General features: G+C 34.4%; 1 protein-coding gene across 4 annotated transcripts in view; it reads right to left on the bottom strand.

The window, feature by feature from the left end:
* The window catches only part of DTNB (dystrobrevin beta), a 248010-nt gene that overhangs the window by 113848 nt on the left and 119360 nt on the right, over positions 1-14802 (bottom strand). For all 4 annotated transcript variants that reach the window (XM_073215680.1, XM_073215687.1, XM_073215682.1 and 1 more), the window contains one exon: positions 687-811. In XM_073215680.1, coding sequence (XP_073071781.1) covers positions 687-811 — 125 coding nt within the window. The remainder of the gene's footprint in view (positions 1-686; positions 812-14802) is intronic.

The raw sequence follows: 14802 nt of genomic DNA, 5'->3' as shown, positions 1-14802 counted from the left end.
GAAAACTTCTAAACAGCTGATAAAGACTAAGGATCAAAAAACCTGCCAGCTGAATCCAGCAAGGTACACCTAACACAACATTTCACTCAGACTAAAGAGATCAGTTTAGAGGCTGAGTCTTATCCTTCAAGGTTTCTCCTCCTCCTTACTTTTCCTCTATTTCTCTAACTTTTTGTTCCCCTCTAGCTTTTTATTTAGCATGAATATTCAATGAAAAATAAAACACCCATTTTATTTATAGAATACAGTCTTGTGTTTCCTATTTTCTCTTAATACAAGAAGGGCAAATTAGGTTGCTTTTCATTTCCATGTTGGCTAAACTGATTTTTTAAATTTCTACAGGTATTGTTGCTGTAGAGAAGAAAAAATCTCTACTGCTGGATTTAAAGGAAGAAACCAAAAAAGGCAATCTGCTGAAACCAGTAACTGCTCTGCAATGTATTAACGTTTCTCTTGGAGACCACTATATGACTTAGGCTTCAGGACTCAGGAGCTAGGTTTCATGTAGGTTGTTATGGTGGCTTAAAGGGATGAAAACTTGAAGTCTTAAGTTCCCCAAATGTTAAGTAAAAACCAGAGAAATTTAAATTAGGTGTTCACATTAGGTGATACATGGTTTTGATCCAAAAGAATTCAGCAATGTCTCCATTTCAGCATAATCTTTATACATATCAGTATATACTTACACTATATTTGCAAGGTCAAGTGGTTTCTCTGGTTGCTCAGGAAAAACAGGATGCGGGGGTTCTCTGGTGGGTACACATCCCAAAGATTTACTAATTGCATGGCTCAGCTTCTTTGCAGGGGATTTCTGTGTCAAAGCAGAAAGTAAGGGAAATAAGGAGTTGAATCTTCAAAAGAACTTGGTGACAAGAACTGTGGGAAACATCCTTTCAAATACAAAGTTACATTATAATCAACATTAGTGGGCCATGCAGAAAGGAACCTACAGTTGTTCCAAGGTTATTTGTGGTCCTTCATTTCTGCGCTACTCCCTCATTACAACTATGCAGTCACACCATCAAGTTAATGTTAACTTCACTTTTGAATCTCTCTCTGTGCCCTTTGCATCAACTCCCTCTTTTGACACTCCTGGATCATTTTTGATAAGATGTTATAACTAATTCCTCAACAGTGCCAGAAATTTTTGCTGGACTGAAATGCTAAAAGGCTAAGATAATGTTAAAAACTCACGGCTTTTGAGTGTTAGCAAATTAGCTAAGCCACATCCCCAAACATTTCAATTAAGAGAAGATTCCCAAGAAAACCTAAGGGAGAACATTTGGTATTAAGGGTTTATGTATACAGACACAAATAAGTATGTTCACATACACAGGAAACTCTAAATTATGATATGTGGAAGGTACAAAAATAAGCTAGCACACTAATACTTTTCTCTGGAAGGCAGAATCATACATACCAAAGACCATCAAGTCTAAGATTCAACAGTAAGTATGTACAAAAGTGAACAATATGCCACAGTTAAGTAGAACATTTATGCCTGAAACCCATACTAATCAAGGTTCTCCATATACTGATTTTATTGTTCACCCAATTCCCTTTAAATAATGCTGTTGTCTGAGTATGTCATGACAGGATATTCACTGCAAAAAAATTTAAACGTCATTCCACTGCTTCTGCAGTTATCACCATATATACCACTGGAATATAGAACTTGTTTGCAGTTCTGTGCCTCATCAAAACCACATCTCCAGTTAACTTTGATATGCTGCTTGCATATATTTTAACACAAAATACTTAAAAATCTGTTTGGCCTTTAAGACAATATAGGGAAAGTAAATACCTTGCTTAATGGTACAGACTGGAAAACACCATTTTCTTCAGAAACTTCCTATATTGGCTCCAAATCACCTACCACTATCCCCTTCAACATATTAAATTCTGGGAAAAGTGTAATATAATTTCCTGGAAATTATATAAAGCTAAACAAAGTGGAAATTATGAACTTGCCTCTAACTGCTCTCCATTTTTCCTTTGCCCAAGAATTATCTACAATGTGACCGATTCTTCACCCTGCCCCCAGAACTCAAGTCACTTTTTTGCATAAAATCTTTCGAAGGCTGATAATCACTCATAAAATAAGATCCAAAAACAGACCATCCCATTCCAAACAAGAGCTTTCTTATCTGCCCCTATCTCTCCTCACCTTACACCTCATACCAGCATAAATGACAAGCAGCTCAGTTAACTGAAAGCACCATACTCATCTTTGTATTTCCAGAACCTGTCCTATTTGAACAAATTATTCACCTTGCTGATTTTCTAGATTGTTCTTCCTGACCAAACCATGCCAATTTTATTTTTGAGAGTTATGATACAACTAAGAGACAGAGGACATCAGGGATATCTTAATTCACCTTTACAACACTACATCTATAATCCATGTATTAATTTCATCATTTTTTGCTATATCTGAGAACCATATGAGTCCTTAATTGAGGCTATATGAGATGAGACTACGTTAGCTGCATCCTGAGCTGTAACAGCCATGAAAGCAAAGGTTTAATGTATTTTATAATAAGAACTAAAATAACTACTCGATTATTATAATGAAAAATGTTTCCCTTTGTGCCACCTAATAGTCTCTAGCACTATGCTCCATTATTCTTTTGAAAATACTGTTTTAAATCAAAATTTAAGATTAGATTCAATTTTGAGTCTCAAAAGTTATAGCTAGAAAGGTAAAATCAATAAGTCAAAGCCAATTCCAAATAATCAGAGTACATCAGAGGTCTGACATGTACAGAAAAGAAAAAAATGGGAATAAATATATATAGGAATCAGAATACTAAAGGGTTAGGGCCAAACTAAAACAGGTATTACCTTGAAAATTTTAAAGATACATATTCAATTAGGTTGTCTAAGCATGTCAGTAAATGATTTCCTTAAAAAGATCTGAAATAGTGAATTTGATATGGACCTGAAGTGAATTTTGCTGCAGTTAGTTTAGTAGGCTAAGATTAACAAAGCCTGTATGCACAAGTTCAAAAACTGCTATAAGCACCAAAATAGAGCTACTACCTCTCTGGACAATGCCCAGGACTTGCAAGTCACTAAATATTTACAATGTGAAGAAGGCGTAAGGGAAGAAGAAAGGCAGTCCAGGTCCAGGGACCTGCGTCTTCCACACGTCAAGCTGCTATCCCAGACATGCTTTAGGTCTCTCTACATTCCCCCTCATTTGATCCAAAACTGGCATATGGAGGTCTTAACTTAGAAAATTAGAACTCCACCAAACATTTTAGGTGATAATTTTTAATCTTTGTGCATTTCCAATACCTAATTCACTTTATCTACTTTCAAAACATTTCCTCCCGTCTCTTAAAAATACTACAGGCTACAATTTTAAAAAAATGCAAGAGTGTATGAAATGTATATGTACAGCTTAACACATTATAAAACAAAGAAATGAAAATCAAGAAATGGAACATGATAGTCACTCTGAGGCCTCACTGCGGGCCCTGATGCTAATGCAGCCCACTCCCTCACACCTGCTCCTCTCCTGGTAACCAGCACCCTGGATTTTATGTTAATAATTTCCATGACTTCATTATTTTAGCAATTATGTATACATAACAATGATCTACTTAATGCCTGTTTAAAACCTATACATATATTTTTTTCTGCAACTTGCTTTTTCCACTCAAAATTGTTACAGTTCATCCGTGTTGGTACACATAACTGTAATTTTTTCACTGCTTATTTCATTGCTTAATTATATCATAATTTACATAGCCATTCCACTGCTGATGAACACTTGGGTTGTTTCCAGTTTTTTCCCTCTCACTCACAATGTTGTTATGAACTTTCCTGTCCATGTCTTCTGGTGACCATGTGTAAGAGTTCTTTTAGAGTGGAATTACTGGTTCATAAGTTATGCACATTTAATTTTACTAGGCAATGCCAACTTGTTTTTACAAAGTGGTTACACTGATTTCCACTCCCATTGGCTGTGTGAGAGACTTCCTGAATCTCCACATTCTAGCCAACCCTTTGTTATTGTTAGATATTTTAACATTCGCCAATCTGGTGAGTGATAAATGGTATTATGGTTTTAATTTACAATTCCCTGGTTATGAAAAAGATTGAGCATCTTTCCCAATGTTTATGAGCCATTTGTGTTTCTTCTTCTGTGAAATGTCTGTTACTGTCTTTGGCATAGTGTTTCACTTGGTTACCTTTCTCGTACTGATTTGTAAGAGTTCTTTCTATTTTTTGTATTTTAATCCTCAGGAAGTTACAGCTTGGAAACAACTCTAAGAAATGTTTTTCACTCTATTGTTTTTGACAAATGGTCACCTTTAAATATAGTTGTAGTCCCAATTTATTAATCTTCGCCTTTACATTTTGTGCTTTTTGTATCTTAGTATTTCCCTCTTTGAGGTCATAAAGATATTCTCCCACATTGTATTCTAAGGTTTTGTGATTTTTTTCTTTCATTTTTAAGTTTGAATTTACTTGTAACTGACTTTTTTTGACAGGTGTCAGGAAAGAACACAATTTTATTCTATATGGCTAATTCTCCTACTAGATAGTCTATTTCTACCACTGTACAGTGTCATAATGACTTAATCGCTATAGCTCCCTGTTGTCTTTTCGGATAGTACTGGTGTCCCAAACTTATACTCTTCTTTAGGAGTACTTTGTTATTCTGGAGCCTTTGTACTTCCACTTAAATTTTAAAACCAGACTGTCATTTATCACACAAAAAAATCCTGTTGGGATTTTGATGGGAACTGATCAAATATACAGATAATTTTGGAGAGGAATATCTTTAAATACCAAACATTCCTTTCATGAATGTGCTCATCTCCTCATGTATTAAGCCTTCTTTAATGTCTTTCAATAAAGTTATAAATTCTTGTCCATAAAGAATATACACATCTTATTTATGTCAATATTTTATAGATTTTGTAACCAGAAACCCTGCTGTTTTTTCCTCATTTTTAAAAATTGTGGCAAACTATCCATAAAATTTACCACCTTAACCATTTTAAGTGTTCAGTTCAGTAGTGTTACATATATTCACACTATTGTACAGTCTCCAAAACTTTTCATCTTGTAAATATGGAACTCTAAAACTATTAAACAACTCCTCATTTCCCTCTCCCCTGAGCCCCTGACAACCACTGGTCCACTTTCTGTCTCTATGAATTTCACTACTCTAGATAATCTCATATACGTGGAATTGTACAGTATTTGCCTTTTTGTGATTGGCTTCTAATACTTAGCATAATGTCCTCAAGGTTCATCCATGTTCAGCATGTATCAGAATGTCTTCCCTTTTCAAGGCTGGACAATAGACATTGTATGTATATACCATATTTTGTTTAATCATTCATTCATCAATGGACACCAGGGTTCTTCCAGGTTTTAGCTACTGTGAACCCCTACTACTATGAACATGGTCGTTGTACAATTACCTCTTTGAGACTCTGTTTTAAATTCTTTTGGATATATATCCAGAAGTAGAATTGCTGGATCATACAGTAATTTTATTTTTAATTTTCTAAAAACCTCCATACTGTTTTCCATAGTGGCTATACCATTTTACATTCCATCAACAATGGGTTCCAATTTCTCCACATCCTTGCCAACACTTGTATATATATATATATATGTTTTTTAAATAGTAGCCATCCTGAGAGGTGTGAGGTGATATCTCTTTCTGGTTTGGGTGTGCATTTTCCTAGTGATTAGTGATGTCAAGTATCTTCCATATGCTTGTTTGCCATTTATATATCATCTATGGAGAAATGTCTGTTCAAGTCCTTTGCCCATTTTTTAATTGGGTTATTTGGTTTTTGTTGTTGTTGAGTTGTAGGAGCTCTTTATATATTCTGGATATGGACTCCTAATCAGATATACCTACTGGGTATAGATACATGCAAATATTTTTTTCCCATTCCATAGTTTGCCTTTTCACTACATTGTTATTATGTTCTTTGATGCACAGAAGTTTTTTATTTTGATGCAGTCCAACTTACCTATTTTTACCTTTATGGTTCCCTCTCTATTTAAAGTCTAATGGTTTATCTGGAGATTCTTTCAGACTGCCTATAATGACAGTCATCATCAAATAATGACAATTTTGATTCCTTTCAATTCAAAAACCTTTTATTTCTTTTCCTTGTTTACTATGCTATGTAGGACTGCCAGTAAAATATTGAATAGAGCAAGCCTCTTTATATTGCTTTCAATCTTAAAACAAATACTTTCAACAATTCACCAGTAAATATCATGTTTATTAAGAGTTTTTATAAATATCCTATATTAGGTTAAGGAACTTCTTTCTACTCCTAGATCACTAAGATTTTTTGTTTTGGCTTTGTTTGATTTTTTTTGTGTGTGTTTGTGTGTTTAAATTATCAATGGATACTGGGATTAAGTATTTTATATGAGTCTTTTGAGATGGTTATACAGAGTTGGTTAATCTATCCAACTTGAATATCATTAAGTTATAATAATCTATCTTTAATTGATGGACTGACACCATTGTGGTCATGATGTATTATTTTCTGTATACACTGTTGGATTCAGCATTACAATATATTGATTAGGTTTTCATTTACATTCATGAGAATGGCTTGTAATTTTCCTTTCTCACTGTCCTCATAAGTTTTTCATATCAATGTTATTCTAGTCTCATAAATGAAACTGGAATGCTCATTATTTTATCTAGAATCTGGGAAATGTTATATAATACTGGAATTTATCTTTTCTTTGAATACTTATTGAAACCCATGTAAAGTGATTTAGGCCTGATTCTTTATTTTGTGTAAAAATTTTAAGCTACTAATTCAAATTCTTTGGTGATTATATTACTATTTGGGTTTTTATTTCATCTTGAAGCAGTTCTGGTAAGAAAGGTTGTTTTACCATAAATCTATCAGTATCATGCACAACCATTAACAACAACAACAAAAAGGATACAAACCATATGATCAACTCAGTAGATGCCGAAAAAGCATTTGACAAAATTCAACATCCATTCATAATAAAAACTCTCAACAAATTGGGAATAGAGGGTAGGTACTTAAACATAATAAAGGCCATATATGACAAATCCACAGCTAACATCACACTCAATGATGAAAAGCTAAAAGCTTTTCTTATATAAGGTCAGGAACAAGATAAGGATGTCCACTCTCACCTCACCCCTTTTATTCAACATACTACTGGAGGTCCTAGCCATGGCAATCAGACAAGGTAAAGAGATAAAGGGCATCGAAATTGGTAAGTAAGAAGTAAAACTGTTACTGTTTGCAGATTATATGATAGTATGTATCAAAAACCCCAAAACCCCACCAAAAAACTATTAGAACTAATAACTGGATTCAGCAAAGTTTCAGAATACAAAATTAATACACAGAAATCTGTTGTGTTCCTATATACTAACAATGAACCAGCAGAAAGGGAAATCAGGAAAACAATTCCATTTACAACAGTATCAAAAAGAATTAAAAAACTAGGAATAAACCTAACTAAGGAGGTGAAAGACCTATACTCTGAAAACTATAAAGCACTCGTGAGAGAAATTAAAGAAGACTCAAATAAATGGAAATATATCCCATGCTCATGGATAGGAATAATTAATATTGACAAAATGGCCATCCTGCCCAAAACAATTTACAGATCCAATGCAACCCCTATCAAAATACCAATAGCATTTTTCAATGTACTAGAACAAATAATCCTAAAATTCATATGGAACCAAAAAAGGCCCTGAATAGCCAAAGCAATCCTGAGAAAGAAGAACAAAGCTGGGGGATTACACTCCCAGACTTCAGGCTATACTACAAAGATATAGTAATCCAAACAGTATGGTACAAGAACATAGCCATACATCAGTGGAACAGAATTTAGAGTCCAGATATACACCCACACATATGTGATCAGTTAATACATGATAAAGGAGCCAAGAATATACAATGGGGAAAAGACAGTCTCTTTAATAACTGGTATTGGGGAAACTGGACAGCTACATGCAAGAGAATGAAACTGGATGACTGCCTAACTTGATACACAAAAGTACACTGGAAATGGATTCATGACCAAGTAGGTCATGAAACCATAAAACTCTGAGAAGAAAACATAAGTAAAGATCTCTTGAACATAAGCATGAGCAACTTTTTTCTGGACGCATTGCCTCAGGCAAGGGAAAAAAAATAAAAAATGAACAAGTGACACTATATCAAACTAAAAAGCTCTGTAAAGCAAAGGACACTATCAGCAGAACAAAAAGGAAACCTACAGTATGAGAGAATATATTCATAAATGATTTATCCAATAAGGGGTTAACACCCAAAATATATAAAGAACTCATAAGACAACACCAAAAAACCCCCCATAAAAACAAAAACAAAAACAAAGACCTGATTAAAAAGTGGGCAGAGGATTTGAACATTTTTCCAAAGAGGAAATACAGATGGCCAACAGGCACATGAAAAGATGTTCCACCTCATTAATCATCAGGAAAACAGAAATGAAAATCACAAAGAAATATCACATCACACCAGTAAGAATGGCTACTATCCAAAATATGAGAAAGAACAAGTGTTGTCAAGAATGTGGAGAAAAGGGGAACCTCCTACACTGTGGGTGGGAATGTGAATTACTGCAGCCACTGTGGAAGTATAGAGGTTTCCAAAAGGCTAAAAATAGAAATACCACATGACCCAGTAATTCCCCTTCCAGGAATTACCTGAAGAAAAAAAATCCCTGATATTGAAAAGATACATGTTCCCCTGTTTATTGCTGCATTATTTACAATAGCCAAGATATGGATGCAACCAAAGTATCCAACAATAGATGAATGGATGAAGAAGATGTGGTATATATACACAATGGAGTATTACTCAGCCATAAAAAAGAAAGAAACCCTGCCATTTGCAACAACATCGATGGACCTAGAGGGTTTTATGCTAAGCAAAATAAGCCAGGCGGAGAAGGACAAATACCAGATGATTTCATTTATTTGTGGAATATAAAAATAAAACAAAACAAAATGAACAAAAGAGCAGTAGACTCATAGACACTGAGAAGTGACTGATAGTTACTAAGGGGAAGGGGTTGGGTGGGTGGATGGGGAAGGTGACACTATTAGCAGAACAAAAAGGAAATTTAAAGGGGAATAAATTCTGAATCATAATATAAGTTGGTCACAGGGATGGTAGTACAGTATGGAGAATATAGCCAATGATTCTGTAACATCTTCCTATGTTGACAGATAGTAACTGCACTAGTGAAGCTGAGGATTTAATACTATGGGTAACTGTTGAACCACTGTATTGTATACTTGAAACCAATCTAAGATTGTATATGAACTATACTTCAATTAAAAAAGAAAAAATGTTGTTTTAGCAATTTGTTCACTCAACTAAGCTTTCAAAAACTAATATATCTGTTGTTTTCTTGTCAGCTTTTTGTTATTTATTCCTACCTCAAATGCACTGTAGTCAGAGAATGCAGTCTATATAATACTAATTCTCTTTTGAGACTTCCTTTCTGTGATCAAATTTTGTGTTTGGAAAGAATGTGCAATCATTAATTGTTGGGTACATTCAAATTTTCTACATTCATTGTGTTTCGTCAAATTATTCTAATTATAGTTGAGAAAGGTATGCTAAAATTACCCATTTTAAAAACATATTTTTCAAGTTTTTATTGTGCCTATATTAATTTTCTTATTTATGTATTTTCCAGCTAATTATTAGATATGTATTTTGTATAATTGTTAATTTCATCTTTGTATCTTTGGTAAACTTTCTGGTAAAAAGTTTTTATTGTGATAAAATATGCATAATATAAAATATACCATTTCAGCCTCTCTGGTAAAGAGTTTTCCCTGAAATCTATTTTCTGAGATTAGTATAGTTTTTGTAAATTTATTTTGGTTACTACTTTGGTTGGGATGTCTTTTTTTATCCTCAACTTTCAATTTTTCTGTGGGTATATTTATTTTTTTGCTGTCTCTTATAAACAGCATAGAATCTGATTTCTAAAAATATCAATTTGATAACTTTATTTTTAATCTGGAAAATTTAGTAAATTTACTGATTAATAAGGTATTTTTTATTTCTATGGATTATATCATTATTTGTTTTATTATTTCATTTTTTCTTTTAGTTTTGTCCTTTCTTGCTTACTTTTAAGGTTTAGTTTCATTTTCCTCATTTTAATTTGTTTTCTTTTTTGTCAATTATATTCTTTCAGTTGACTCTTCTCATGGTTGCTTACTTTTTCCCCTTGAAATGGAAGTAACATTTACTAAGAATTTAGTGTCAGGCAACTGGCTCATCTAACCATCCTGTGGTATGAATTAGATGTTAACAGTCTCAATTTTATAGGTACAGAAACTAAAGCTCATATGAATGAGGCCTATCTTACTCTTTTCATGGTACAACACAGCCCCTCAAAAGGTAAACTTACTTAAGAGAAAGAACACAAAGGGATTGGGATACATCCCAGGACAGTGGGACATTCTTGCAAGAAACAGACTGGTGACACCAAGTACCACAGTGGGGGTCATGAAGAAAAGCTCAATTGAGTCAGGGGTAGAAACACAGAGTTCCTCATTAAGGGGCAGCCTCCAAGGTGGTGAGCAGAAGGTGTCTTGTCCTGTCACCGCTGCACTGTGTGTTCCTATGTCAGGGCTGAAACTTGTTTTCCTTAGCTTAACTGTAGACCCGGCACTAAGACACTCTGAAAAGAAATTATTTTTGAGCTCAGATGACTGTATTTTCAATCAGCCTCGAGCAATTTCCTTGCACAGTATAGTCTTCAGTTTATGGTACATGCTGACAGGCCCTGACACTTGGAAGCACAACAGCCTAATGGAAAAAGCTCAGGATTGGTGCCTCAGAGGCCATTCCTGTCATGTTTACTTCAAAGTACTCTCTCTGAGTACATCATCCTGAGCTCCAAGCTGCCATCTGAGGAGATCCAAGCAGAAACATAAGCCTATTAAATCCTCAGACAAGTCAGGAACCTCCTCTAACTATTTTAACATGAACATTTACCACAATCTTAATCAGCATCTGTACTTGGCCTTCTGCAACTTAAAATCCTTTAACTTTAATCAGACTTCAACTTTATTCATCTCATAGTTAATTAGTACTTTAGCTGCCTCTTATTTAAGCACACCAAAATTAGTCATTATTATTATTTCATACATGATGCTTATTTAAATTTACCCACATTTACCAATTCCACTGTGCACCATCATTTCTTCTTGGATTCCATTTCTTCCTTATTGCCTCAATTAATTTTTCCCCCAAAGTATATCCTTTATTAGTTGCTTCAGCAATGGCCTATTGGTGGCAAACTCAGACCATTAGTAGCAAACTCACTGAGACTTTTTCTGAAAATGTATTTTTATTTCTCCTTTGCTCTTGAATAGATTAGATGGGAACAGAATTGTAGGTTGATCTTTTCATTCTATGCTTCAAATCCTTTAATCACCTTGCACATTTTCCATTTCCCTATATCTGTGGTCAGTATTCTGTATCCTGGTTCATTTTGCCAGATCTATTTTCCATTCCCTAATTTTTGCTGTAGCTGTCCCTAATTTGCTATTTAACTCCTCCACTGAGCTTAACCTTAATATTCTTTATTTCTAGAAGTTCAATTTGGTCCTTTTTCATATTGGCTTGTTCCTTTTTTAAATGTCACTATTCCTAAATTTACTAATATAATTTTTAAAAATGTATCATTTTCTAAAGTTCTTGGCATACTTTGTGTTTTCTGATTCTCCTGCTGATTGTTTCATAATCAAGTTTGTCATTTTTTTATAACAAATCTCACCTTTTGCAGACATTGTTTTTGTATGGGAGTCCCATTTGCACTTTCTCTGGACCAGTGGAGCATTTCTAGTAGAATATTAGTTCTACTCACCTTGAGTGGACCCAATTAGATTTCCTATGCCTATGGGGTCACTAAAGCTGAACCACTGGCCTAAATCCCATATACAGTCCGATAAACCCCTGAGACACCACAATTTGGGGTTTTATTTTTGATAGCCAGAGATTTCTCTTTCATTTAAACTCAATTCTGCATTTCAATTTTATTGATATACTTAATTTAGCATGTATGTCTGTCACTGGGAATGGGAGGCTACATTAGCTTAGTCTACCATGTTGCTGGAGCCAGCAGTTAGGCTGGTGCAATGGACAGACCTTCTAAAGCTGAATTATCTTTGCACTTCCAGGTTAAATACTACCTACCTTATTTAAATGTATGGATTTTGGCATCTATACTCTTAAGTAAGAATGGCTTATAGTTTTCTTTTCTGCATATATATGCCTATGGAAATTATGCTGGCCTAGTAAAATTAACTGGATGTGTTCCAATCTTTTTTCTTATGCTCATGGGATGGTATGTATAAAATGAAAATTATCTGTTTTTTGAAGATTTGAGAGAGCTCACCTATAAAACAGTCCAGGCTTGATGATTTCTCTGCTGTGAAGGTCTTTGATTCTTATGCTATATTTTTAACTGGCTTGTAGCCCATCCGATTTTCTATTTCTTCTTCTACCAAATTTAGTAATATCTGTCTTCCTAGGAATTTCTCTTCATTATCACTGGGATGTATATAGGTGCTGATTTGTGTTGTTTCTTTTTAAAATGTATTCTTCTGGACAATTAGTAAGCTCCTTCTACCTAAGGACTCATACTTTTTCAGTTCTGGAAATTTTTCAGACATTATTTCTTCAAATATTATCTCTTGCCTATTTTCCTCACTTCAACTCCTAAATATTGGAACTTCCACATGGACCTTTGTTTCATACTCTCCTATCTCTTGATGACAAGTTTTGGGAGAATTTCTCACCCTGATCTTTTAGTTCACTAATTTGTTCTTTAGCTATATCCAGTTTGCTATGCAGCCCATTCAATGAGTTTGTTCAACAACTGTATCTTTCATTTTCATTATTGCTTATCATTTCAGAACTTCCACTTCTTGTATTAATCATCCTTGGTCTTCTGGGGAAATCAAATTGACCTGTTTTGAAAATTTCATTCTGACTGCTCTACTTCCTAGGGTGTAGTTCTGCTGTTCATATTTCACTGTGCTAGTTTCCTCCAGGTTTTCATGGTTTTTGGCCATGCAAACATGTCCCCCCATTGCTCACTTGCCATCTTAAACAACAGTAGCCTCCTGGCTGGGGGGCCTCATGCTGAATCTGTACTGACAAAGTAGGCAGAGCAATAAAGGGTCCCAGCAGTATTGATGGCCTCAAATAAGCAGCTCCTTTCTGCAACTTCTCATTTAATATATCTTCTTCATTTAAAGATGTCTTATGGCTTCAAGTCTAGAACATTCTTTTTCTGTTCCATCTTGAAAGAGAATTTATTAATCTAAATGTCTTATTATTTCTATGGGTTTGGTATAAAAGGAGGAAGAAGTAGTATGCCTTTGGTCAACCATCTTGAAACTACATCTATTCTTTAAATATCACCTCTCTGCATTCTCTTTAGCCTCTTTCTGGAACTCTTATCAGACTGCACTCATCAATCTATCCTCCAATTCTTAATTTTCTTCCCTACATTTTGTGATATGCTTAGGAACAATTCTCTGCTCTAGTTGCCAGCTCACAAATTTGCTCCTCAGCTGTAAACACTGTTAATCAGCCCATCTAATGAATTTCTTATTTTGACAATGAAAATTTTAATTTCTTGGATCAATATTTAATTATTTCATAGATAAAATAACTGATCGTATCTCTCCAAGGGTTCAACTATATGTATTGTAAAATCTAGTTCTGCTTATTCTATTAATTCTATGTCTGAGATAGATTCTTCTGTATCTCCTCTGTATGGTTGTGTTCCCTTATTTTGTTGATTTTTAACAAATTGCTCATCTGCAGTAGTCAAGGCTCTGTTCAATCTTCTTTATCTGTGTGCACTGCTTACTTGGATGGAAGATTGGGACATGTTTTCAGTGAGTGAAGAAGGGATAGAGGGGCCACATCATGGAAAAGCCTTGACGTGGAATTCCAACAAGTTGGAATAGAAGTGGTTTTGTTTTTGTGGGTTAAGAGGTTTTTGTAATTTATCAACATGTATCAGAAAACTTTTATGAACTAATTACATTTTATTTTACATAGCCACATTTTCATAATTTTCAGAGAGCTAATATTCTTAAATCTTGAAAAAGTAACAAAAACTACATAGATTACATTTCTCTCATACATTAATCAATCACAATTATAGCTTTACAAATTAAATTAAACTGGAGCTGTTTTCACTTTCTAAAGCAATTATTCTGAAGCGTTTTAAAAATAATATATCACAAGAGATAGTACAAAGTTTCAAAATAAAATTTTATTAACTTTAATAAAAGAAGTGGGTATTCCATTCCAAGGTGGTAGACTGAGGACATGCTATATTCTTCCATCTTGTCCCAAATACTTAAAATGATAGAGTAGAATTTTTAAAATAATCTTTTAGTAACTAGAGGTTGAAAAACAGAAGGGGAAATCCATGGTAGAACTTAGACTGTTAAGAATCCCATGAAAAGCAGGTGAGATCAGTTTGTAAAAGAAAACCTTGTACTAAAACAAGGGAAGGAAAGTACTGCCGCTTGGGTAGGAATAGCATTTAGAGTGTTCCCACTTGGAAGTAGTTGATATGGGGAGCTGTGTGGGGCTCAGGCAAGTGACAGAGTGACTCCTGATACTGCAGCATGGTGATGGAGATGTCTCAGGCAGGTGCAGTGTGTATGGGAATTTGGACTGGAGAGACAGGTACTGAATGAATTCCAGGACAATCAGGAGCTCCAGT

The sequence above is a fragment of the Manis javanica genome, chromosome 1 (assembly GCF_040802235.1).
Source record: "Manis javanica isolate MJ-LG chromosome 1, MJ_LKY, whole genome shotgun sequence".
NCBI lineage: Eukaryota > Metazoa > Chordata > Mammalia > Pholidota > Manidae > Manis > Manis javanica.
Note: the sequence above shows the minus strand (reverse complement) of the source record. Positions and strands in the feature narration are given on the sequence as shown.